The sequence below is a fragment of the Phyllostomus hastatus genome, unplaced genomic scaffold (genome assembly GCF_019186645.2).
Source record: "Phyllostomus hastatus isolate PE091 unplaced genomic scaffold, TTU_PhHast_1.1 phas_contig_65, whole genome shotgun sequence".
NCBI lineage: Eukaryota > Metazoa > Chordata > Mammalia > Chiroptera > Phyllostomidae > Phyllostomus > Phyllostomus hastatus.
Window position 1 is genome coordinate 3,110,691 of NW_025333932.1, and position 26,720 is coordinate 3,137,410.

General features: G+C 42.4%; 2 protein-coding genes across 3 annotated transcripts in view; one reads left to right on the forward strand and one right to left on the reverse strand.

Annotated features, from left to right (window-relative positions):
- The window catches only part of RDH10 (retinol dehydrogenase 10), a 28,656-nt gene extending 11,796 nt beyond the window's left edge, over positions 1 to 16,860 (forward strand). The window contains exons 3-6 of the mRNA XM_045849463.1: positions 12,359 to 12,457; positions 13,646 to 13,791; positions 15,244 to 15,375; positions 15,475 to 16,860. Coding sequence (XP_045705419.1) covers positions 12,359 to 12,457; positions 13,646 to 13,791; positions 15,244 to 15,375; positions 15,475 to 15,598 — 501 coding nt within the window. The 3' untranslated portion in view covers positions 15,599 to 16,860. The remainder of the gene's footprint in view (positions 1 to 12,358; positions 12,458 to 13,645; positions 13,792 to 15,243; positions 15,376 to 15,474) is intronic.
- The window catches only part of STAU2 (staufen double-stranded RNA binding protein 2), a 423,958-nt gene continuing 402,044 nt past the window's right edge, over positions 4,807 to 26,720 (reverse strand). Inside the window, exons 12-13 of one of the 2 annotated variants that reach the window (XR_006786958.1) lie at positions 10,445 to 10,560; positions 4,860 to 5,336 (exon numbers count right to left, since the gene is read on the reverse strand). Coding sequence is in view for 1 of the 2 variants with exons in the window: in XM_045849459.1 (XP_045705415.1) it covers positions 10,530 to 10,560 (31 nt within the window). In the remaining variant the exon portion in view is untranslated. Of the gene's footprint in view, positions 10,561 to 26,720 lie in introns of both variants that reach the window. The other variant, XM_045849459.1, reaches the window with a different exon arrangement.

The window sequence follows — 26,720 nt, forward strand, 5'->3', positions numbered from 1 at the left end:
AATATTACTACCAAATCCCAATTGATGTGTTTTTCTGTGCCTTTCTGCAATTTTCATAAAAAATAGTATAGTACATCCATGCTCACCCAGCTTCCTTCCTCTTCTTTCTCCTGTGCATGTGAACATTGACAAACTAGATGTGAAAAGTACTGGATAAAAAAAAGGCTCTTTTACAAGGGCTGGCTGAACAAAGCCCTTTACATATTGATACTTGGTACCAAAATGTCAGTAACAGTGTGGTTTTAGTTTTATTTTTAAGCTGATTATCTACTGGAGAATGTAAAATCTTTATTCTGTTACATAATAATCTTACGGAATCGGAATTCCAGATAACTCCATCAGCTTTGTCTTTGAAAATGCTAATCATGGTTTTCCAAAACTGTTCAACATTAGCCAGCTGATGGTGTCCAACTTAATGCCCAAGCATCAGATTTTCAAAGGGATAATTTTTTCCTAGGTAGGGTTTTCTCATCGGCTTACCAAAGCATGAAAGCTTCAGAAAGGCAAATGTGAAAAATGAAAAAGATAAATGCTGATGCTAAAAGAGTCTGATTTTCCTGTCTTGAAAGCTAAGCTTTCAAAGCCTTTGTGGATGAGGGGAAATGATTTTGAAGGCTTCTAGGTCTTGTTTTGAAAGCTTGTTCTAATGTGGACAGGGCTGTCTGAGTCTTTTCAGGCTTCTGTGACAATAGGCTGGGTGGCTTATAAGCAAAAGAAATATATTTCTCACAGTTCTGGAATTTTGTCCAAGATCAAGGCTCTGGCCAATTTGGTGTCTGGTGAGGACCCACTTTAATCTCACCTGGTGGAGGGAATAAGGGAACTCTATGCGTCTTTTACAAAGGCACTAATCCCATTCACAAGGGCTCCACCCTCTTGACCTAATCACCTCCAAAAGCCCCACCTCCTAGTACAATCACCTTGAGAATTAGGTTTCAACAAGAATTTAGAGGGAGACACGAATATTCACAGACCACAGCAGAGGGACCTACTAATTACTAAAAATAGACCCAAGGCTAATATGCATACAGGCAGTCTGTAAACTCCCACAGTCATCCCTCAGAGTTCTGGGGCTTTTCGCTTTGACTTGTCTAGCCTTCATCTGATAAACATTGTTGAGAGAAGAATGTGAGAAACACACTAAAATCCTGGTTTGAGAAACACGAGTAGGATAGAGAGCAGAGAAATCAGTGCCTATTTTGCTGAATTTGTAGGAGAAATTGACCTGAAACCATGCGAAGTTTGGAGTGGACAGATTCTCTGACTCACACTAGAACTTGATGCTCAGCCTGTGGTCCAGAGCAGAAGCATCACCCAGATGGCCACATGTTAGAAAGCAGACTCGGGACCCTCCCTGACCTACTGGGTCAGAATCTGTGTTTGATTCAGGTTCCATGTGATCTATTCACATCAAAGTTGGAGGAGGAACTGTTCTCAAATACTTACTTTCCTTCCCACTTTCTCAATATTCTCCTCCCCCATAACTTTTTTTCCCCGCCTGAGCTAATCAGCCCTTTAGGAATCTTGTGGACTAGGAAAATGGCAGTCCATGCACTCTGAGGTCCACCCTAGTTGGGGGTTAATTCTTTGATTTGGGTTCCAGTCCAGTGTCTAAAAGGAAGCATCCAGGTACTTCTTGTCACTATTCCCCTTGGTCACTGTGTCCAGGATGGAGTTTCCAAAACCATAAGCCTCAGGCACAGAGTCAAGACCATGCACTGAATTGCCCCATTCTTCCTGCCCAGGATCAAATGGCTGTCTGGAAATAGGCTAGAGGAGAGAGGGGCCCTCACCGGATTTGCATTCCACTCCTTCACTCCTGGCCCCTGACGTATAGTTGGCATTATTGTCCTTCAAAGAGATTTTCCTTTTTCTTTTCTTCCTTTTTTTCTTTTTTTTTCCTTTCTTTTTCTTTTTTTTTTTTTTTGGCCTATGAGGATACGTTTATTAAAGCTGGAAGATATTACTTAATTTAATAGTGGGGTGGTGGTTTGAAGGTATTGACATATAAGCTAAAAGTGATGGGCATTTCAGCCCAATTTTAAGTTGTTATTTTTTTCTAAATATATTTTATTGATTATGCTATTACAGTTGTCCCATTTCCCCCCTTCACTCCCCTCCACCCTGCTCACCCTCTTCCCCCCACATTCCCCCCCTTTAGTTCAAGTCCATGTGTCAAAAGTTCTTTAGCTCCTACATTTCCCATACCATTCTTGCCCTCTCCCTATTTCCTACCTACCATCTATGCTACTTATTCTCTGTACCTTCCCTCCCTGCCTCCTCCCACTCCCGTGTTGCTAACCCTCCATGTGATCTCCACTTCTGTGGTTCTGTTCCTGTTCTAGCTGTTTGCTTAGTTTGTTTTTGGTTTTGGTTTTGTTTTAGGTGTGGTTGTTAATAATTGTGAGTTTGCTGTCATTTTACTGTACATGTTTTTTATCTTCTTTTTCTTAAATAAGTCCCTTTAACGTTTCATATAATACAGGCTTGGTGATGATGAACCCCTTTAACTTGACCTTATCTGAGAAGCACTTTATCTGCCCTTCCATTCTAAATGAACACTTTGCTGGATAGAGCAATCTTGGATGTAGGTTCTTGCCTTTCATGACTTGGAATACTTCTTTCCAGCCCCTTCTTGCCTGCAAGGTCTCTTTTGAGAAATCAGCTGACAGTCTGATGAGAACTCCTTTGTAGGTGACTGTCTCCTTACCTCTTGCCGCTTCTAGAATTCTCCCCTTCATTTTTACCTTGGCTAATGTAGTTATGATGTGCCTTGGTGTGTTCCTCCTTAGGTCCAACCTCTTTGGGACTCTCTGAGCTTCCTGGACTTCCTGGAAGTCTATTTCCTTGGCCAGATTGGGGAAGTTCTCCTTTATTATTTGTTCAGATAACTTTTCCACTTGTTGCTCTTCCTCTTCCCCTTCTGGTACCTCTATAATTTAGATTTTAGAATGTTTAAAGATATCCTGGAGGTTCCTAAGCCTCTCCTCATTTTTTTGAATTCTTGTTTCTTCTTTCTTTCCTGTTTGTTTGGTTGTTTCTTTCTTCCTTCTGATCCACTCCATTGATTTGAGTCCCAGTTTTCTTCCCATCACTATTAGTTCCCTGTGTATTTTCCTTCATTTAACTTAGTGTAGCCTTCATTTTTTCATCAAATTTGTGACCAAAATCAGCAAATTCTGTGAGCATCCTGATCACCAGTGCTTTGAACTGTGCATCTGATAGGTTGGCTATCTCTTCATCACTTAGTTGAGTTTGTTCTGGAGCTTTGATCTGTTCTTCCATTTGGGCCATTGTGTGTGTGTGTGTGTTGTGCCTGTTATGTATGAAGGGTGGAGCCGTAGGTGTTCACCAGGGCAGGGAAACCCAGTCGCTGAGTTGTGATGTTATATGTGGGTGAGGGGTCAAAGAGGGAACAATGGCACCCGCTCTGCTCTCTGTCAGATTTCAGTCCCTTCCACTGCTTCCCCCAAGCAAACTTGACCCTTCTGGTGCTGATTCCTGGATGGGTGGGCTTGTATACATTCTAGGACCCTGTGGGTCTCTCCAACAAACTTACCTGTGAGGCTGGGAGTCTCTTCCTCCCCCTCAACCTCCACAGGTGTTTTGAGTCTTTATTTCCTTGCACTGGAGCCCTGGGTTGCACAGTCTGTCTCGCTCCCCAGTTTCACCTGGTTTATCTGTGGGCGAATGTAGGACCACCCAGTCCACCAGCCGCCTTGTGCCCCACTCCACAATCACCGCCTCGCTGGGTCTGCCTGCTGCCACCCCACTTGTGGGGTCTGCCAGCCTCCACCTGTGCTCCTGGGGTCCATCAGCTGCTGCCTTGCATGCCTAGGGTCCGCAAGCCACCACTTTTTTTGCTGTGACCCCTCTCCGTCCAGATGCCTGACTCCACCCCTCATACTGGTCTGGATGAATGTGTCTATTTTAACTCCTTGGTTGTTGGACTTTCATACAGTTCAATTTTCTGTCAGTTCTCGTTGTTATTTTGTTTCTGAATTGTTGTTGTCCTTATTTTGGTTGTGTGAGGAAGCACAGTATGTCTACCTACACCTTCATCTGTCTCTGAGCAGTCCCAGTCCACATTGTGATGCCTCCATTCCCCTTAAGTTATTTTTTAAGCCCAGAATCTTTTCCAAACCTAGAAAAGTGTCGTAACAATGTAAGAATTAGAGCTTAGAAAAAAATTGCAAGATGATAAGAGATATGATTTGCTAATGTGTATGTTCCTCCCAGAGAGGATTGTCTCTTGGAGGCAATTTCCCCCTTGGGCATTTGGCAACATCTAAAAACAGTTTTGCATGTCAGTCCTGGGGGGTTGTTACTGGCATCTAGTGGGTAGAAGTCAGGGATGCTGCTAAACATTCTGCAATGCACAGGACAGCTCCTCCCATGACAAAATTACCCAGTCCAAAATGTCGCTGGTGCTGGGATTGAGACCCTCTTCTAGAACACTGGTTCTCAAACTTGACTACATATTGGAGTCACCGGGGGAATGTTGTCTCTTGATGCCTCATTCTCTCCCTAGCAGTAAGTAGCCCAGAATGCCGCTGGGACCTCAGAAATAAAACCTCCCTTAGGTGATTCCATGTGTAGCTAAGTTTGAGAACCACTGATTTGTAGAAAAGGTGGTTTCTGTAATCCTTAAATTTAACATGCCTAATACAGTAATGGTACTTTATAGACCCTCAGACATGAGTAGATTCTAAGTTGTGACAATGCATACTTGAGAATAAAGTAAGTTTTCAGGAGTATACTTTTGATTATATTTCCTTTATTTAGGTTAAGATGGTAATTGTTTTTAAAAGATTCCACAGTAAGCAAAGTAGAAAACAGAAGAATCTGAACTGTTTACACATATGAAACACAAGGGATGATGGAAGGTGATCACAGGAGCCTTGCGAGGCTGGGCTGTTGGAGGGTAGGGTGGGGAAGGGCCCTGCCGCTGCAGACAGCCCGAGCAGGGGCAAGCCTGTGTGCACGTGTTCATGCCTCATGGAAGTGGTTACCAGTCACTAGAGCAGAACAAAACCTCTGCCCTTTGGAAGATCCGTCTTTATTAGAGTTTCTGAGATGTGATTTGAGTATGAGGCAAAGCAAAGGGATTAATGACAACCTGTTGTTCAGCCAACGATTTGGCTGCAATTTTGTGGGCTATTTTCATTATTCTATAAAGAGTTATTAAATACGGGGAGGGGCTTGAGCTTGAGGGAGATCCTGGAATACTCCTTTGATCATCTGGAACTCAGCCAGGGGGAGGGTCAGGGAAAACAGCCTTGCAGAAACAGTGCTCAGGATTCATAGTTTCTTTTAACATACAGAGCTTCCATTGGCTAAAGTCAAACACAGAAAAGCAGTGATAGTTTTGCAGATAATTTGTAATTTTTCAATATAGAAGAAGCATGAATTTGAATTACATTATTTTCAGGCACAGGCATGACAATAACATATACATGTTTGATGAATAGATATTTTTACTGCTCACCAGATGCCGACACTAATGGAGTGATACCTCACTGAGTCATTTACGAGAGTCTTATGCAAGTAATACCTCAGTGTTACAACTTGTATTTTGAAAGCAGGGCAGGAAAAGAATTATTGGATATATGTCATCATAACATTTTTGAGCTAAGAAACTTGGAGATCTCCTTTTCATGTCACAAATGAGTTAAGTCAAGAGAGGTCAAGTAACAAGGAAGGTTAAGTGATTGGCAGTCAGGACCATGTGGTTTCTGAACTCCAAAGGCCAGCATACTTTCCAAACAGTGTGAGTTTTAAGTCACCTCCTTTTTTAGTTTCTGTATAGCACTCTCTAAAATGTAAGGGAATCTTGATATCTGAGTTTCTGCCTTGGGGTAGAATCATCTCATGCTTCAGCAATGGTAAGGCAAGTTAATGAAGCACTTATTTTTGCTGAATAATTTGTGGTGTCATCATATAGGTGTTGGTTTGAAAAGCCACACTCTTTTATTAGCTTCTTGGTTGCAGGGCAGCTCTGGGAGTGGACTTGTGCATGAGTGTTAAGGATTAACTCCTTCTGCCTGCAAATGTGAAGCTAATCCTGCAGCTACAACACAATCGTAAAAAAAGGACATTAGATGGTACGCCTTCGATGATTACAACATCATCTCATGTCCCTCCCCTATAGTTAAAGACAGAATATCTTATATTCATCTGATGTAGATTTTGATGGACTTTTTGTTAAGACAGAATAGTTCCAGGTGTCAGTATCTTGGGGCTCTATTGAACAATTTGCCCCTTTCTGTCTACAAACACATCTACATAGGAAAAAGAAAAAAACCAGGATCGAGTTATATGAATTTAAGAATTTGTGCTGTTGATTGTATCTAAAATACTTCAAGTCAGTATATTAGTAGCATAGATAGGTTCATATTTTACTTCTTAGTTGAAGATAATTTTGCAATGAAAAATTTCAAGTAGCATTTTCTATGTCAAAGTGAAATGTCTAAATTTTGGTGGTCAGTGTATTCATTTAAATCCACTGCATAAAGAGTATACATTTAACCATAGGTTCCTTTCCCAGGTTAGGTTGGAGGTATGTTGCCATTGTAAGTGTCTGAACATGCTAATGGTTTATCCTGGTAACCTTTGTAACACAGGTCACTACATTTTCAGCACCTTCAATAGTCGGTATTGTTGAATCACAGTTCTCCAGGAGCAGGATCTGAGTTTTCAGCAAAGAGTGCCACCAGATGTCATTTTAGCCTTGTAAATAAGCAGTGTGGTCCCATGTGATACTGACAAAAATAAGTTACTTTGGTAGCAGCACAGACAGAAGAAGCAACACACTCCAGGGAGGGTTGTTGAACCTCTTGGAGGGGTGGGCACCTTAAGGATGTCCAGTTAGTTGGATGTTCTTTATTCATTGAAGTCTTGATTGTATAATTTTTAATTGTATATATTGCTGTTATTTGGATATTCTAAAAACCTTTAAACATCAGAAAACTGTACCATATAAATGCTGATGGTATTAATCTCCCCACCATAATATGATTTATGGGTCTCCTTAGAATGTCTGCTCTGTTTCTTGGATGTTCAAATGAGAGATAAACACTTCAAAACAGTTCTTTTAAAATATGCCTTTCCTTGAATTGACCACAGGACAGTTGTAAAAATACACACATGCGCACAAATACAGTATGAGGCTTTTTCCTGCTGTGAGAAACTAACTTTACTTTCCTCTTCGTACCCATTAACTTGGACTTGCTAGCAAATATGGAGAACACAGTCTGGGTGTCTTACCTGCACCTTTAAAATGTCATCATCAATCTCACACTTTCAAAAGTCAGACTTTGCCAGATACCACATTTCTTCACATTCTGTCTTGTTTAATTTTAGGCTAATTTGTCCTGACATTGCAGCCGCAGGCTCTGCGCTGCAGTCTGTCATTAGAGCACCAGGAACAATCTGGATGGCTGGGACTGTTGGAAGTTAATTTGGCGTAAACTTAACATTCAAAGATTTCTCGAGATATGACATGTCATGTCTATATCCAGTCACACTTCTGTTCAAGAAGTTCTTGTTTGTATTATAAATATGACCTTTACAGTTATTTTTCAAAGTGCCTTGTTCTAAGTGCCTGGTTCTTTGAAGAGGACCCCTGAGGAGCTGTGGAGATACTAGACTTGTTAAATATGTTCCATAGGAATGTCAGTGTCCATGTGGATGTCCCTTTTCCTTCTGTTTTCTTTTAAGTCGTATAGCATCCCTGTCAGCTGGTGGCAGACTATGGTATTGGAGTCTTGTGATAAAAGTTGATCCTGGGTAATCAAAGGTATAGTTCCATACTTTTTAGCCAGGGGCCACTATTAAGAGTTTTCAAGGTAAGATAATCCCTAGATTATCTTAATTCTTGCACTTAAACAGACCAGTTAGCGTACTCTAAATTCTTGCACTTAACAGACCAGTTAGCGTACATTGGTTACTGATTTTGAGATCAAGATCCAGTCAACCCTATTTTCCTGATGAGAAAGGAACTGGATGTCCTCCTCTGTTTCTTAGACATTTGAGTAAGAGGATATGGTGGTGGAGTATAATTCTCTGACGTAGGTTAAGCATCTACCCAACCTTGCGAACCACCATTGACACCAACCAATTCTGTACTTCCTTTAGGGGTCTCCTTACCAGGTGCTAGCTCCCAGTCCACATAACCCATCCCTATAGGGGAGAAATCACAGCAGTCTGGTGTTCAGTGAGTTGCCTGAGCCACACCACTCAGATTCTCTAGTGTTGGCACAGCCATGAATTTACACTTAAGCTGTTTGGGTGTGCGCTTCAGATTTGTCCTTTACGTTCTGCTAAAGACTCTTTGAGACAAAGTGAAAGATCGCGAGCCTTAGCTTGAACTGACTGGTGTCATGGCAACTAGCACTTCACCTTTCGCTGGTCCCCATCTCATACATTAATAATTCATTATGCAGTGCCAGATTTCTGTGTGCTGTCAGACTGTGTCAAGGACAGAATATGCTGTGCTATCTCAGATGTCATCTACCAGACTGTTGAGGGCAAGAGTAATTAGAAAAGAAAACTAGTCAGGTTTCTTGGGAAAATTCCTGAAAGTGGGATGCTTTCTCGCCGCTCATAGCATTTTTCTTGTAAAGTAAGGGATAGAATTCATGTTGATCAAAGTTTATTTGGTAATGTGCTCCAGACATAAGGCAGGAGTTTGGTTGTGGAAATAATGCATGAGCAGTAATTGCTTGCCTCCATTCAGGCAGCAAAGAAAATGATTAACAGCCTTAGTGCTCAGTCATGTGGATCAGGCTCCAGGGTGAACCCTGAAAACTCAAGTTTAAAAAGAAATTTGATCAATCCCTATGTGAATGCTCTTGTCCCTGGTGCACAGTAGGAGCTGAGTGTTTGACATCAGTTTTGAAAGACAAGCAGTCTGGGTTCTGAGGCCGACTTTGGCCTTGGGTGCTTAGTTCACTTCTCACTTTTCTCAGCACCTCAGTTTTCCTGACACTGTTTGTAGTTGTCACAGTAATTGTAGTATTAGACCTGTGAGTGGTAAGTCTTTCTGAATGAAGAATATAGGCCTTTGTCTTGGAATGAGAAAATACAATGACACATCGGATTTGATTCATACAGGCCAGATCTGTCTCTGATCAGGCAAGAAATGATGTGTTTTAAACAAAACATTGATCTAACATTACTTTTTTCTAAACTAACCCCTTCCTCTGAAAAGAAATCTTCAGATTAAAACAAACCTATGTTACTCTTTACTAGCTACTTAAAGTGAAGCATATTTCCCTGAAAAATATATTTACATCCCACAGTTGGAAAAGGTTTGTCACTTAGCCCTGTTTGGATTCTTTTGTTTCTCTTTCTTTTTCCTTTATGTACAAAACCAGGGGCTTAAATGTCCCTTCAAGCTACTTTGGCGAGGGCACAAGAGGAAGAAACTCAAATGACATTTTTTTGTAGAACATGAAGCCATAAGACCCTGCTTTAGTGAGGGATAAACTAGAACTGCTTTATATTTGATGTTCTGATTTAACACAGTTAAGTGCTGGTGAGTATAAATTCTGCATAGATACTGGAAGGGGACCCGCTATCATTTTCTCATTGCTGGTCAGATCAGAATAGAGAACTTGCATGTAGTAGATGTTCAAGAAACGCTTGTTGAATAAATAAGTTAACACTACTAGACTAATTTGAGGGGAGAGGACATTCATTAGTTTGAGAAACTTGGCAACAAATCAAGCTTTAAAAACTGTTAGGAATATGTTAATCTTCTATCACCTACTTCTCTATATGGTGCTGGGACCTTGATTAGTCATTTAGACGTTGATAGCAACACTGTGGCACATGACTATAGGAAGTCATTAGAGCCAGCCCATTTGGGTGCCTGTGATTCTGGGCAGGGCCAGCCACCAGCCAGAGTTAGAGGGGACACTGCCATGTGATGGTCACAGTGAGGGCACCAAGTAGCATATTCTTATTGGTATTTTATACTGTGTGTAATTTCTTGAGATGTAACACTGAGTTATACTTAAGAACTTAAAAATAGGGCCCCTCCTTCTAAATCTATACTCGTATTTCAAAACTAAACAAACTTTTAATACTTAAAAATGATTTCTGAATACCATCAAGAATAAATTTTATACTTTTTAACTAATTGGAAACAATCATAACTGGATACTTAAAAGAACACTTATAGACTTAATTACTTAGGGATAGGTTTTCTGGTTTAGCTTAGAATATATAAGCTGCTTTGCAATGCTGCCTTATTGCAGTTCTGTGCTATAAAGGCTGTATGTAAGCTATAGAGCCTAAAGGTGAACCTGTAATGACTGCAAATACCACAGCTTGCCTTTTTTTGGCTATCAAGCAGACAAAAATCATAATTACAACCTTACCCATTCCTGCTTACTACTACAAAGAAGTAAAATCAAGCTGAAACGTGTATCTCTCATACATGCAGCACTGTGGCGGGTCTGTGAAGTATGTGAGGAGTCAGATCACTTTTTTCGACGGTCCTGTCACAGCGTAGTAGTTCTCCCTTAATAGTTGAAAGAGTCTGTATCTTCCAGCCTAGTCGGGGTAACCAGACAGATGAAAATAATTAAAATCAAACTACCATAAAACATGTTATGGTGAACAGTACCAAATGTACATCTTAAATATGGACAAAGTCAAGGTGAATAGAATAATATTAGATAAAGACTTAACACCCTGACTACTTTTGATAGAGAAATATTGGGAAACTCCAGTGACAAGAGCACTGTCAGGCATAAGAGGCAATGTTATACTTTGATGAATATTATACTTTGTGATGAATATTATACACTTTAAATTACATAGGAGGGCATCCAAGATAGATTGTCAGAGAAGAGGTCACAGGTAAACTTACAGGTGAGAATAAGCGTGACATAGGTGACAACAGTGAGGAGGCCCAGACAAATGGGGTCCAAGTTGGGGGGCAAGGGGTGTTAACATGCTGGTCAGGAGTCAGACTAGGGAAGACCTTAGGATATGTCACCAAGATTCACTTGGCAATTGTACATGTCATGTATTGGAACATGGAAAAACTTCAGAATTAATCGAATGACTTTTTGATCTTGATCTTACAAAAATTATCATAACAAATTAGATGTTTTTGCAAAAATTCAGTGACCCGTTAGTCAGGAAACTCGCTGAGAAGGGAATGCAGCTCTCCTTAAAGTCCATTGTATAGTGTTTGAGTTTTTTAACTTCATAAATCACGGGAAGCTGTGTTGGCAATGGGCTATAACTCAACAGTAGACAGATTGCTCTTTGCTGCTTTCTTTTAAGAAGCAGGTTATAAAACTGTTGGGAGCCTGGTAAAGTAGTTCATAGATCATCTTAAGCAATTTGAAGTAATTTTAAAAAAAATACAGCCTTGTATCTTGAAGGCAATAGAGCTAGAGGGAGAAGAGAATTTAGTGAGTAAGAAATCCATGCTGCCTGAGTCCACTGTCCTGGAATTTGTCCTCAGGCTCTGCTACACTGAGTGGCCAGTCACCTGCCTCTGTGGGAAAGTCACTCCCCAGCACACCCTACAGTAGGGTGTGGTCATTCAGAAGTTTTTGTCAATGCAGAGTTAGCATTATGACACAATTTTCATTAAAATGACTCTGTACTTTTACCCAGTTTTTTTTAATATTCTAGAATATCTTCTGTTAATGCACTTTTGCAATAAAGCTCTATGTGCTAGAATATGATGCTGGGACATCCCTTCATTCATGGGTTTATCACTGTTTTGACGTAACTGTTAGGAAAATATTAATACAAGACTCTGTGGGGAGTCTGGAGGCTTCTCACAGACCATGAGATAGCTGTAGTCAAGTGTCATGAGCATGAAAAGATCTCTGACTGGGATCATTTAGATTGACGGATAGCTATCACTTGAAAGGTGATAAAGAGCCTTATACTGATGGCTTTCTTTTCATATGGACCTTGTCCCCAAAGGACCCTCTGTTACAGTCTTGTTGGTCACAGCTGATAATAGGCCTGCCATGCCAATGACAGGGTACAAGGTTAACCAGACACTTAAAGGATCTTCTGTTTTTGATAAATGTAAAATTTTGTTCTGTGATGTTGGGTTGGGTTTTAGATGAAACTTTTTTTTAAGTTTTTATTTATTCATTTCTAAAAAGGGGGAAGAAAGGGAGAAAAACATGGATTAGTTGCCTCTCACCCGCCCCCAACTGGGGACCTGGCCTACAACCAAGGATTGTGCCCTGATCAGGACTCAAACTAGCAACCTTTGGGTTCGCAGGCCAGTACTCAACCCACTGAGCCACACCAGTTAGGGCTCAATGAAACTCTTAATGTCAGTTCTGAAGCCTGCACCTCACTTTTCTTTCAGACCACGAAGGCTTTTCTTCCTACCATGCTGGAGATTAATCACGGTCATATTGTGACAGTTGCAAGTTCCTTGGGATTGTTCAGTACTGCTGGAGTCGAGGTTTGTCAGCTATAAAACATTTCCTTCATTCAGTTGCTTTATCTCCTGACACCCCCAAATCCTAAGAGGAGTAGCTGCTGCTTGGATGTTCCTGAAAGCCTTCTACCAGGGTTAGGTCACCCTGAGGTGACCTAACCCTGATCTAGTGTGACCTAACAGCAGCAGGGAAAGAAGGCGCTGCGCCGGTCCTCAGTGTGCCCCATTCCCACTAGCAGTTTTGCTTGGTGACGATGGGAAGACAGAGTGTCAAGATTGAAGCCGTGGAGAGCCACAGCAGTGTCACAGGGAGCAGATAAATGAGGCTAAAGGTTGACCTTCTGTTTTGGTCAACTTGCCAAAAGTGAGCTATCTCATGTCAGCTCATCAGGTGAGATGGTTGTGGCAGATGTGAGGGGGTCTGCACTGTAAGTTTGTGGAACTGGCCCCAGTCAAACCCTGTTCTTCACTGTATTCAAATTATAAAGCATATGTATGTGTGTTATTCCATGCTGTTTGTCCTGTGGGTGGCTGTAGTGTTAACAGTGAAAGCATCACCCCACACAAATACACAAAAGGAAAAAACAGAAAAAAAGGTATGCAAAAGGACACAGGATAGATGGCTTCTACAAATCATAGTCATTGCTAAATTTAAAGTTGGGTAATGGAGAACTTCGTTATTGTATGTTTCCTTAGGTTAAGTTCTAGTTTAAGTTCACAAAGTAGAGTTCTTTTCATTTGTACTTCATCCTAAAAAGAAAATCAGATCATAACAATTTATAACCTAAGCTAGACTCGCCTTTGTTCTCCTAGCATTAATTTAAACAAACTGTTTTTCAGTTTCCTTTGCTGAACAAGAGGCCATTTGTAAATTTTCCAGACACTTCAAAGTGAACCTCTCCATTTTTAACTCCAGCTCATTGGCTTTCGTAGTCCTTTGCGGTAACTTCCCCAAAGTAATATGATACTTCGTTGATGTGGCAAAAAGTCTTCATCTGTTTTTGCTGTTGCTTTGAAAATATTTTTTCTGTACTGAACCACATCAGATATCTGTCTTTTAAAACGCTTTCCTTTTCTTTGCTTAGTCACCTGTAACCTTTTGTAGCAAACATGTAACCAGAGTAATAGGCCAGGGAGGAAGCCTGGGTTTGGTCTGGTATCTGTGCATGTACTTCCTCTGTGCATTGCCCTCCTCTCTCCCTCTTAACTCAGGATTACTGTGCCAGTAAATTTGGAGTCGTGGGTTTCCATGAATCCCTGAGCCATGAGTTAAAGGCTGCTGAAAAGGATGGAATTAAAACAACGTTGGTTTGCCCTTACCTGGTAGACACAGGCATGTTCAGAGGCTGCCGGATCAGGTTGGTGAGAACCTATATTATTACTGATAAAAAGCTGTTTTAAAAATCACCTTTCCATATCAGGAGAATATGTGAAATTGGATCCTCAAACATAGTCAGCCTTGCACTTTGACTGTTATTTGACAGTCATCCTGTAGTTTTCATTGGTCAAAGGCTTTGTAAAACTGAGGTAAGAAAGATTAACAAGCAAGGGTCTGGCGCCACACTGGTATCACCTTGCAGAAGTCAGTCTAGAAGCATCAGACATAACATGGCTTCCCTACATCTTCAAGAAAAGAAAACATAGATACTAAGGGTTTTCCTTAGGAGCCACTTCTTTAGGAGATATTTTATTTCTTTAGAACTAGTGTTGGAATGTGAATGTCACAGAAGAGTTACACTCTAAATTTGGTAGCTTTCTTTCTACAAAGAATATATGTAGCTAGATTCACTCTGACAGAATGAGAAGGGACAATTCAGTTTACTAGACATGAAATAAAATACCCACCCACTTTGAAAGGAGGCATATGGGAATATAAATGTCAAATCACATCTGACTTGAGCTAAGCAAAATAAACAACACCATGAATCATTAAGAAGGTACTTGTGAAGACATGCTTGCTTTAAGATCTTTGCTTGGATGAATTTGAAAGGCAAAGGAAGATAACCCAACGAGTTCCCTATTGGTCACATCCTGAACCTGACCAAACAGTGAAATAGGTGGAAGGTGATTTGAGTCATTGCATTCTCAGCCTGACTCCTTTCCTCTGTGTATATGTGTGTGTGTGTGTGGTGTTTCCCTCTTAAGTATTAGGAATCAGTTGCTGGGGTCTAAAGAACTCTGTTTCCTATTTAGCATCACAGCCAGTGTCCAAAGCCATAGTGGGGCAAAGAAAAGTAAAAGGAATAAATTATATTATTAGGCTATTTCAACATGTAACTTATTGAATTCAGCTGAAGGTAGATGTCTCAATGTAGTTCACGTCAGAGCCCCAGAGAAAATGCCTTGGCTTCTCCCTATTCCAACATCCGGGAAAGTATGTAGCTGACTTTTACTTCACTCAGAAAGGCTATGCCAGTGTTTGCACACCATTATCTGAACCACACTGAATACTAAAAGTTTGGCATCTTGGTTGGGTTTAGTGTTTGTTATGCCAAACACCCTTTCCTTTTTATGTTGAAAGGAAAAAAATAGAAAAGTAATTTGAAATACCTTTTGAGGCTATTTAAAACTTGACTCCCTGCAGAAAAGCAGACCAATTTTGCCTTTTTTCTTTAACCTTTTTTCTAGGCTATGCCCATTCACAGTAGGAAAATTTAGAAAATACGGAAAAGCACAATGAAGTAAACAAAGTGGACCCAAAACCTTTGTTACTCAAGTAACATCACTATTAATGTTCCAATATGTGTTTTCAGTTCTTGCCTACTTTGTGTTCATTCTTAATTGCGTTGTTTTAATTATATAACTTTCAGGAAAGAAATTGAGCCTTTTCTGCCCCCTCTGAAGCCCGATTACTGTGTACAGCAAGCCATGAGGGCCATCCTCACTGACCAGCCCATGATCTGTACCCCGCGCCTCATGTACATCGTGACTTTCATGAAGAGGTAACTGAGGGATCCCTCTTGGGTCCAGTGTTTCCATATCCACCCCCATAATTTAATTAACATCTCACATTTGCTAACAACTGCGGCTTTCCTTTTCAGCATCCTCCCTTTTGAAGCAGTTGTGTGCATGTATCGGTTCCTAGGAGCGGACAAGTGTATGTACCCTTTTATTGCTCAAAGAAAACAAGCCACAAACAATAATGAAGCAAAAAATGGAATCTAAGAATCTTTTTTGTGTGGAACATCATTTCTCTCAGAAGACGATCAGGATGTTTCAGTTCAGTGCACATCAGCATTACTGACATTCTCTGGATTCTAAATCCATGTTGACTTTTTTAAATCAACTTTTTTAAATAAATAAAATAAAATAAAATAAAATAAAATAAAGTGTAAATTAACCAACTAGAGTACTTGGAAAACATGATCAGCAAAAGTGAGGTCAGGTTGTTGCCAGCAGGGTCCTTTTTAGGCAGAACCCTAAAACCAGACTTTTCTTTTAGACAAGCAATGTGTGCTGTCTCCAGGCGACCATTACTTTTTTTAATGAGTAGAAAGCCTAGAGATGATAACTACAGTGTGTTTCACATGTGCGGCTTTTCTTAATTCCCATAGAATTGATTAATTCTTGTCATTAAACTCTAGCTAGTTGACACCCTTGCTACTTCAAGGACTGATAGTGCTATGTTTTCTCATGTTTTCTGTTTCAGTTTTGCAAAATCTCTGTGGTTCTTTCATGGTGTTTATGTGTGTAGCTCTTTTGAAATGGAATTTTGAAATCTCCATCAGTTTGAATTAAATGATGTTTGATTGTTAGAGTAAGATGATCAGGTCTCTTTCATAAAGTCATAGTGACTAAGGTGTTAGCCAATTATTTAAAATTTGCCTCTGAAATCTTTCCTTGAGTATCAGTTATTCTGGAGACCTAGTTATCCAAAAAAAGATCATGTATTTTCTACCTATGAATTTTGCTGCGTACAGAAAGTGCCCTTTCCTTGGGAAATTGCTGTATAATTTCCTTGGGTGGACTTTTATCTAGGATTCATAGCAGCTCTGCAAAGAAAGCATTTTTAAAAGTGGGAACTTCTAAACTTAAAAAAATCCTCATTTTTGTGCCAACTATGATTAGTGAGGGGAGAAAATCTTATACCATGGAGTACATATGGAAGGGTGTAAAGATTCTTTTGAAAGTTTATTCACCTTGTACAACAGCAAATGACATTTTTACAGTATTTTTTTGTAAAGCAAACTATTTGGTGCCTTGAATTTGGTAAATGTGTATTAGTGAAATGTAAAAGTGAACTTCTACCTCTGTATCTAAATGTATACCATCCACTTGTAAATGACTATAAACTATTATGTGATTGCTTTTTTTTAGAATGTCTTGTTAAATAGTGACCAATGTTTAAGGCTATTAAAATAAGCCATCTTTTACTAATTAATTGGAAAGTTTTATAAAAGACTGATTAAATTTAAAGAATTAACTTATAACTGAGTATGTAATTTATTTGCTATCAGCAGTGTTGAAGGGAAAACTGTGTTTTCTTCTCTGTGCCGTATCACTCCTTAAAGAGAAGTGTTTGAATGGGACAGTGTTTCAGAGCCAACATAGTTCAGGGTGCCATGCACTCAGATTTGCCTAGATTAGACCCACCCTTTATCAGGGGCTTGTTTATGCTAAAGTGGGAAAATAGAAAGAAACCCATTCCCTGTGCGTGTGGCTGCAGTGTGGATCAAATCCGCACTGTCGCATACAGAAATGCCCTGGCTCACGGCTGCTGTCCCACTGCTGGTCTTTATGAGGAATAGCTTCATGTTATGTTTGAATTTTTTTTTATCAGTGATGACCAAGCCTGAGGCCATTAAAACAACTGAGGCACTGGCTGTCTCTTCACTTTCCATTTTGAATTTAAAGAAGTACTTTAAAGTAGTCTTACAGCAATGTGGGCAGAGACATATCTCGGAGGTGATTCAGGTGTGTCTGAGTTAGCCCCAAGCACACTCAAACCGGCCTAGAGAAATCTGTTCTACTTTAGTGACCCATTTATCTATCTCAAGACTAAGGAAACTTCCTTGTGTTTAATTTTATTCTCATGTGTTGGTAATTTAAACCTATTTCTATTTTTGTTTGTTATTGCCCTTGTAAGGTTCTCCATTTCTGAGTTCAGTGAACGTAATTCATTTAACTTTTTTTGTAGAAGCCTTCAATATCCATGCCCCAGCCTAGTTTAATTATCTGCGGCTCTCCTTTGAACATTGTCCAGATTCTCTGGCTGTGGAGTTGGAAGGGGATACAGTTAATGCAAGGTTAGGAGTCCAGGCCTCCACCATGTTGTAGTTATTCATCTCAGCATCACAGTCTTAGTTTACAATGCAACACCTGTGACTGCTGTTCCCCTCAAATGTGAGCTCTCTTCCCATCAAGCCTGCATACTGATGTTGCTCACTTAAGTAATTGCCAAGGTTGCTGTTCTTGCTGATTATTCATCTATACCCCCATCCCCACCCCACCTTATATTCATGCTGGCTGGCTTTGAATATGTTCTCTTTGCTGTCATCTGGCCCAGTCAGGTGAATGTCCAGAGCCAGTGGGCTCAAGGCTGACCTCTAGTTAGACCACATCTGTCCCCCAGCTAGAACTGGCTCATGAGAGTGCATCCTCCCTCTCTCTCTCTCTCTCTCCCCACCACACACACACACACACCCTTTCAACCAGCTTAATGATAATCATATTGAGTGGGACCCAGGAATCACAAAGCTGGCAAGGATGAATTCCAACCATTGTTTTCCCCCTTGATCTACCAGGTCTGCTGCTCTGTCACAAAAGATTAGGTCAGCTTGACAGGATTCCACTGCATGAAGCCAGGCTGGGTTTTCTTTTCTTTTCTTTTTTCTTTTCTTTTCTTTTCTTTCTTTTCTTTTCAAGTATCCTGTTTCCTTGAAAGGCTATACCTTTCAAATTTTTCCCAAGTTAAAAAAATGTCTTTTTCAAAGTTTTCTTTTCCAACTGGCAAAAATACTTCCAAATTGATGTTGACCTGAACCTTGGATATTTCCTTTTGCCTCCAACAAAATATAAAATCAGTTGAGGTTGAGGAAACAGGGTAGTTCTTTCCATGTCAGATCTATTGCCTGTGTCTGATTTTAAAAGTGGAATAGAGACAGCAAGGCTGTGATGGGCCTGCTGGGCTGGGACCTGGGGCCAGGGAGTAGATGGTTAGCATTGGCCCACAGGCAATTTAGGAGGCATACCCAGCATCTAGGCCAAGGGCCTCTCCCAGGGACTCAAGTAGCTTACAGAGAACTTACAAGGTCAGATCCAAGTATCTTTCTGTGCAGATGGTACAAATGAAGCCTCCAAGTGTGATGAGGTCTCAGCAAGGTGGGGAGGCAGACAGTGGCAATTGAGGTTAGCCTTGAAGGTTTGGGATGCAACAGGAGGAGAAGAGAATGAGAGCTGGGCTATGCCAAGAAGCGGGCTATCCAGAAAGACCTAGAGAATGAAAAAGTAAGATTACACTTATACCTCAAACAGGACGTAGATAGAGAATGACATGCTCTCCCTAAAGAAGTCCCATCTTGAAACAGCCTTCATTCCAGGAGGAGGAATGGGTATGGTTCACTTGACAGGGAAGAGAAAAGCCCTGGGGAATTTTCTAGTAGCTACACAAACAGAGTTGTGAGGTTAACGGAGTCAGCTGGGTGCTATAAAGAATCTTGGGACACCAGTTGGGACAGAAGCCAGAGCAGGAATCCAGCCAGGAGGAGGGGGACCTGACAGTGAGAAGAGAGGGCCCAGAGGGTATGTGGACCATGAGGCTTGACAACAGATGCACAGGGGACTTGACTTTTATGACAAGCATGCTCGTCATGAACCAGGTTGTTTGTAAGTGGGAGCAGCAGAACGAACCATGAATCTAATGTCAGAAACATTGGCCTGGAGATGACAATAACTGACAGACAGGACAGACAGGTAGATGTCTAGATCCTGTTCCCAGGAAAAAGGCCAGTGCTAAGATTCCAGTCCTCTGCAGAGAAGCTATGAAGTGAATGAACCTGGGAGGGGGAAACCCAGGATGAGAAGGTCTGGGGACCCAAACTTGGGGAACATGAAGAGCAGCTGGGGAAGAAGTCATGAAAGGTGACATTGGAATAAAATTAGGAGGGGAACTTCCTCCACCCAAGGAGAAACCAGACTAGAAACAACTATCTCCTCTGCCTGGACCTAATCTCTAGTCTGAGTCACACTTAAGCAACCTCAGTCTGGCCCAAGAAAATAGTCCACGTGGCCAGTCCTGGGATCACAGCCCAAAGGTGAAGACAGATAGGACATGGAGCTTTCACTGGCAGGCATTTGGGTTTCTAGTAACTGAATCCATTGTTCAGGCGACCAGAGGAAAATGTCTTCCTAAGTGAAAGCTATTGTTCTTTTGCAATTTTTTCAGCTTGGCCTCAGAAGCATGCCTTGCTTAAATGTTTAGGCAATGGTTCATGAGAACCCCAGGGAAAAACAAAATGCATTTCAGTATCACCAAATGGATACATGTTAGTTCAAATGCTCATTTCCATGTGCCAGAAAGATGGGGCACCACAAGCTTCTTACCAGCCTGCCCAACAGAACAGGATCCTATGCAGGTCCCTCCAGTACTGCTCAGGCAGGCCAACAACTGCTCCCGCAGGCCCCAGGCCAAGAGGGACATCACCACACTCCCTGCTCTCCCCGGAAATGCCAGGCAGAACATGCAACCACAGTTGCATTAGGTACTATTCAGGTACTACTAATTATGACTCTCCCTGCAGCCTGCTGTTCCTACATTACAGTAGCTATTTCACTGCACTTAACATTTCCACGACTCTCTGGGGAAGCATTGAAACTGTGCCATCACTAGTCTAGAATTCTCCTCACTGAGTAATTATTTCCCCTTTAACTTGCTCCACTTCTGTAGACAACTTAAGATGTCTTCTAGGAGCTTCTCACAAGTTGTTTAGCTGTAATTGTGGAAACCTTTCTAACCACTAGCCAAAAGCAAGAGAATCAATTAGCAAGAAAAACAAAGCATCTCCAGTCCAAATCTAAGTTTGAGGTTTTCCTGTCAAGGTGATTTAAACCATGGTGTAGGGAGAGATGTGTGTTCATAGCAGCCATGAAAAATGCCCCCATGCCTTGCCCGCATGTCCTGGGTGGTCCACCTGGATGCCACTTGGCAGGCCTCCCCTCCCACAGAGCAACAGAGCCCGTGCCTGGCTCCTCCATCCTGGCCTTCTGCCTACAGGTATGTGTCTCCCCATTCCTCTTGGCTCTTTGCATGGCCCAGGAGGCCAGCGGGCAGGTGGGGGTTCTGGCCCCGACCCAGGCACACAATGTCTTGCAGGTGTAGTGTTCCCATTTAGGAGCTCAGTATTGTAAGTTGACTTATGTACCCCTGCCAAAAGATAATGTTGTCCTCACCCTTAGTTCCTGTATATATGACCATTTTGCAAAAAGGATCTTTGCAGATGTAATCATGATGAGATCATATTAGATCTGTTGGGCCCTAAATCCAATCACTGGCATCCTTTTAAGAAAACGGACTAAGGAGCATTCTCCCCCACCTCATCTGTCTCTTGCTTCAGTGGTGTTTGGACAGATCAGACCCAGGGACACACCTTCTTCCAGCCTCCAACCACCTCCATACCTCTTTCTAGTCACCACCTATAGAACCATCTCAGCCATCTTTTGTCCTGAGAGCAACCAACACACCATTTTTGAGCTTACCTACCTATTGCTGGGCAACCATGGGCTCCCAAATTTGTCAGAATTATTCCACTGAGGTGGAGGCCTCAGCCATCTGGCCACCCTGCATCTGCGGCCCTCCTATACCTGCCTCTCTCTCTGGCCTCCTTTTTCTGAGAGTTGGCTGAGGAGAAGAGCTCCCAGTAGCTACTGAAGATGTAAAACCAGTGCATGACCATATTCTCTTCCAGGATGTGCTGAAGCTGTTCCAAGATGATTGGGGCGACATTCAGAATGCCACAGAAATTGTCATGGTCCTGAGAAGAACCTGACCCAGGCCCTTTTGGATCTGCAGGCCCTGAGTTCTGCCTACACAGACCCTCATCTCTTCCTGACTTCCTGAAGAACTACTTCCTGTATGAGCAGATGAAACCCATCAAGAAGATGGGCTACACCTGACTGGCCCTGAGGCTGGTCTGGGCGAGTGTTTCTTTAAAAGGGTCAGCTTCAAGCACTAGGAGCCTTTGGAGCCCAGAAGCCTTTGAGGGATCCCTCTGCATCCCCAGGGTGTTTGGCTTCTGCCTGAGCCTCTCCCTGCCAGTACTAGGCAGTATTTTAACCACCTGGAGCCCTCTTCAATGCCAAGGAAGGGAGGGAGTGAGGGAGGGAAAGAGAGAGAGAGAGGAAAGAAAGAAAAAGATAGAGAGAGAAAACAAAGAGAAAGAAAGAAAGAAAGAGAGAGAGAGAAGAAAAGAAAAAGAAAGAGAAAAAGAGAGAAAGGGAAGGAAGGGAGGGAAGGAGGGAGGGAGGGAGGGAGACACAGGGAGAATGCCAGTGATGGCAGAGTCAGAAACTGGGTGATGAGGCTACCTTGAGGAACACCATGATCACCTGCAAGGATGCAGGTAGGAAGAGACAAGGAGCTCTCCCTCAGAGCCTCCAAAGAGGAAACAACTCCATCAATACCTTGACTTACAATTTCTAGCCTCTAGAACTTTGAGAGAATAAATTCCAGTTGTTGCAGCTACTCAGTTTGTGATGCTTTGTTTTGTCAGCCCTGGGAAACCAACACATTCAGGGTCACTGTCAGAGCTCAAGTCCAGCCCTACACCTCATGCACCTTCGAGCCTGGGCCTTTTCCTAACCTCCATTAGTCTCAGCGTCCTTATGTGTAAGTGGGAATAATAGTGTTTGTCTCAAGAGTATTGTGAAGGACATATGAGAGGTGTGGACAAAAAAGGGGCCACACACTAAACCTGACAAGCTCAGGGGAGACCCACATGGCAGGCCTACAAACTCAGAGACCAAAAGTAATCACACAGGGTGATCTAAACATAAAGATTCGTAACAAAAAGTAGGTCATGCTGGGTAATCATGTCCTGTAGTTTCCTTGGCACAGCTCAGTCTTTACCTTAAGTGAGCCCTATCCATTGTGCTTATGCATCTAAGATAACATACTTTTGAAATGTCAGAGTAATCTCTTGCTCCAGACCCCCAGGGAATAACCTTTGGTACTGTTACCAGGCAGAGGACCTGGCCCTGAGCGGGTCTGCCTAGGACCAGCTGGTAGTATGTGGTCTCCTGACTTCATGTAGGAAAGACTTCACATGAGTCCAGGTGACTATGAGGGTACATTTATTTAAGGGTGGGGACAACGAAACAAGGAAGGGCTTAGCATAGAAGCAATAGGACAGCCTATGTTGGGCTGCCCTAGCTCACTGGAAAGTCAGAGAGAAGGGAGCTTTGGGGACAGATTCAGGGTATTAGCCTGGAATAAACTTTTAGCCGCTTATTGCCTTAGAGTTTAGGAGACTCGTGCCTGTAGGGAAAGGAGTGAGGGAAGAAGAAGGGAAAGGGAATGGCCAGAGCTGTCACCCACAGGGAGAGCTCACACACTGAATCCTTTGTCTTGAGGCTCTTTTCTCTGTCATGCTGGTGGGAATCTTAGGGGAGGTCTCAGGAGAGGGTTTCAAGAGAATATTCTCCAGCTTCCCCGATGTGCCCTGTCAGGGTCATGGTCTCCTCTGATTGGTCTGTGGCAGGGCAGGGGGTTATTAGTCATTGCAGTTGGTCCTGGCATTGCCCACCTGGTTTTGCTGCTTTTCTGGGTCTGGAGCTGAAATATAACTGAGGTCTGGATGGTATCTCTGGGGGGCTGTCTGCATCTGGCAGTAAATTGCTCTGCCATTTTGTTCAGCTGTCTCAGTTTTCCTATTCCACTTGCCAAGGAATTTTCCTAGTTTCTTACTGTCCTGCCTCAATATCAAAGGAGAGACCAGAACACTCATTATCTTGTTCCCCACATACTGTTTCTATGTGTGATATAAATGTGAATTATTAACCATCTTGTACCCACCAATGTAAAAAAAGATATGTCTCTTTGTTTTACTTTTTGTCCAATCCCAGAGATTTCCTGCTTGGCTTTCTCGTGTCCTTTTATCCTACCACCAGTGGATTTCATGTAACACTCCCTCTTTCTTATGTCTCCTCCTTTAATTCTAAATGTATAAAATAAGCTGCAAAATTGCCATTCTCTGGAGCATTTGCTCAACCCATTGAGATTTTGCTTCCAGCAATCATCATCAATTTGGCTCAAAGAAACTCATAAAAATTCTCTACAAGTTTGGAAATGTCTTAGGTCCACACCATTAGTTTCATTCTCCTTATGTGTAAATTGGGAATAATAGTACCTGTCTCAAGAGTATTATGAGGGACATATGAGAGGATACACACAGAGCACTTAGTATTGTGTCTACTCCAAATTGAATGGTGGAGTGATTGCCTTAGGTGACTCCTCTGACCTGCTGTTACTCAGCTAGTTGTGACCTACAAAAGGCCATTTCACATGGTTCAGCTTAACAGTAAAGATGGTAGAGGGTCAGTACCAATATGAGAGTCCCTGTTTATAATACTGTTTGGTTTTTACAACAACAGTTTTCAATTCTCTGACACCAACTGGGCATCCTACAATTCATTTAAGTTCTGACACTACTCAGAGTTAGCACAGATCTGACAGGTTAAGGGCTCAGTCCCACCATACACCCCCCACTTCAAACACCAGCTGCCAGCAAGGACCCCAGGCTGCCCACATCTGTTCAGCTGACTGCAACTTGAAGGCTCCCACAACCCCTTCCTCAGCTTTGATGATTGACTAGAACAACTCAGAACACAGGTAAACACTATACTTACAGTTGCTTAGAAAGGATACAAATGAACAGCCACATAAAGAGGTACATAGAGCAGGAGAGGACAATGGGAGATGGCAGCCAACTTCTATGCCCTCTCCAGTCACACCACCTCCCAGCATCTCAATGGGTTCACCAATCTGGAGGGCCTCTGAATCTCAAAGTTGAAGAGCTTTTATGGAAGATTTGTTGTGTAGGCATGATTGAGTAAATCACTGACCACAGGAGACTGAACTCAACCTCCAGCCCTTCCTTCTCTGGAGGTTGGGAAGGGGGTAGTTGAAAATTTCAAATCTTCTAAAAATGGCCCAGCCCTCCCTCAAAACTGAGTGCCCACCAGTGTCACCTCATTAGCATAAATTCAGGTATGGTGTAAAGAGGCTCATTACAAACACAAAAGACACTTCTATCACTCCAGAAATTCCAAGGGTTTTTGGAGCTTTGTGCCAGCTCCTTTATATATTATTATTATACCACAAATACCTACTGTATTGCAGCCAGTTTTTTTAATATCTGAGGACAAGGGTCCTTATTCATCTCAGTAGTCCTAGGCCTCGCACCTAACATAGAGCTAAGCACACAATAGGTGCTCAATAAATGTTGACCTGAATTACCTTTGTGCTGTGCACCTATCACCTGGGAAATCAAAACATGCTTTATCAAGTTTTCTGTACATTAAAGAGCACCCCCCCCCCCGCCCCGTGCCCCACACCCAAAGAAACTTTAGAGGACAAAAGGATTTCCCATTCACATGCCCTTGGAGGCTTTGCTCCAAGCAAGCTCACCTGTATGCAAATGTTACTAAAGATCAGAAGAGTGTGTGAGACACCCCATTCCACAGACTCATCCTACCAACCACTCAGAGTATCTGGCCTCTCTTGGAGAGTCAGAAGAGAAAAACAAACAGTGGCCACATTGAAAAAAGAACAAGTATTGAGGCTGACACATACACACCCAACTTTAATCTGACCCTCTAACACCATTTCTTCTGATTTAAAGTGACAGTGGAAAGTTTATCCTTTCAGGGGGTAAAAAAGATAAATAGAAGCCTCTGTTTTCCAGAAGCTGCCTTTTGTTTTCTACCCTTTTGCTCTGACTTTGACGACGGTATCTTCCAAGTTTCTGGGATTTACTGCTGGGGGCCCTCACACGATCCCTGGAAGTGGACCTAAGACGCTGTTCTCACTACGGCCTCTGGAGCCCTATCCTGCCCTCACATTCCTGAGGTGAACTGAGAGCTGGGAAAGGCAGAACCTGGCCAGGGAGTGAAGAAATGAACACGGCTGTCACGGAAGGAACTAGAGCAAAAGCTGCGGCCCCAGGGGACATTCCCTGACCACAGTTCCTCCAGCTGCTCTGACTTCCTGTTCCACCACCACAAGGGGTCTGTCTCTGAGGACACTCCCGCCTCCAGCTGAAAGCCCAGGAACCATTTTTGCTTACCTGCTATAGATGCAATCGGGAACTCGAGCACATTCTAGAGAGGAGGGGTAGGCCAGATCTTCCTCTCCATGACCAAGTTTTGGGAGCAAGTTTCATTCATACCTCTGGGCTTTAGCTCAGAGAGCCATGGAATGAGATGTGTGTACAATTAAGGCACTTCTGGTCTATTCCCAATGAAGAAATGTCAGTTTGGAATGTTTTATCTTAGAAGGAAAGAAGTAATATTTTATATATGGGGTTGTTGTGCGTGGGTCTCCGGCCAGCAGTGACCACGGAACGCTGTGGATGGCTCGACGATAAACACGCGAGAAAAAACGACACATGCACAGAGACAGACTAGTTTCTGTGGGGAAGTAGGGACAGAATGGCCACCCCCCCTAGTGGGGAGCGCGCTGATTTACCGCCCATACCTGCTTTTATTAGGCTCATTTTGCATAATAATTCAGGTAAAGTACAGTACTCATTAGGGGGAAGTAAGGAACTATAGAAAACAAAGAACTCTGCCGGTCTATTGAGTTGGGGGGTCAAAGAGCTGTAAGACTGAGGAACAAACTAACTTCCTCCTAAGACCCTTCTCATTCAACTGAGAGCATTCTAAACAAAGAAGGTTTCACAGTAATTTACATATTCTTTCTTAGGCCTGATCACCCTGGGGAATCCACACTTCTCAGTACCGAGCTGCACCACCCTGTCATTGTTTCAGGCTTAGGTGGAGCAAGGGAACTAAGGCAATGAGAGATAAGGAGATTTTCTTCCAGACGCTGAGAACTCAGGCTATGTCAAAGCCAAGGAGCGAGGGTCCATCACCCCCTTTTGCTGCAGCCCCCCAAGTCCTTCTTTTGGGGGGGCCTCCCAAAGTGATCGTGCCTGGCTTAGGTCGTTCTCCCCGTGGGGAATCTTACCCGTCTTTGGCTAACCGACCAAGCTTTTTGGGGGTTCAGTCATGAATAAAGCAGCAGAAGCAGCATTCCTGCCAGGAAGATAAGCTTTTGTCTCCTTGCTGGCTT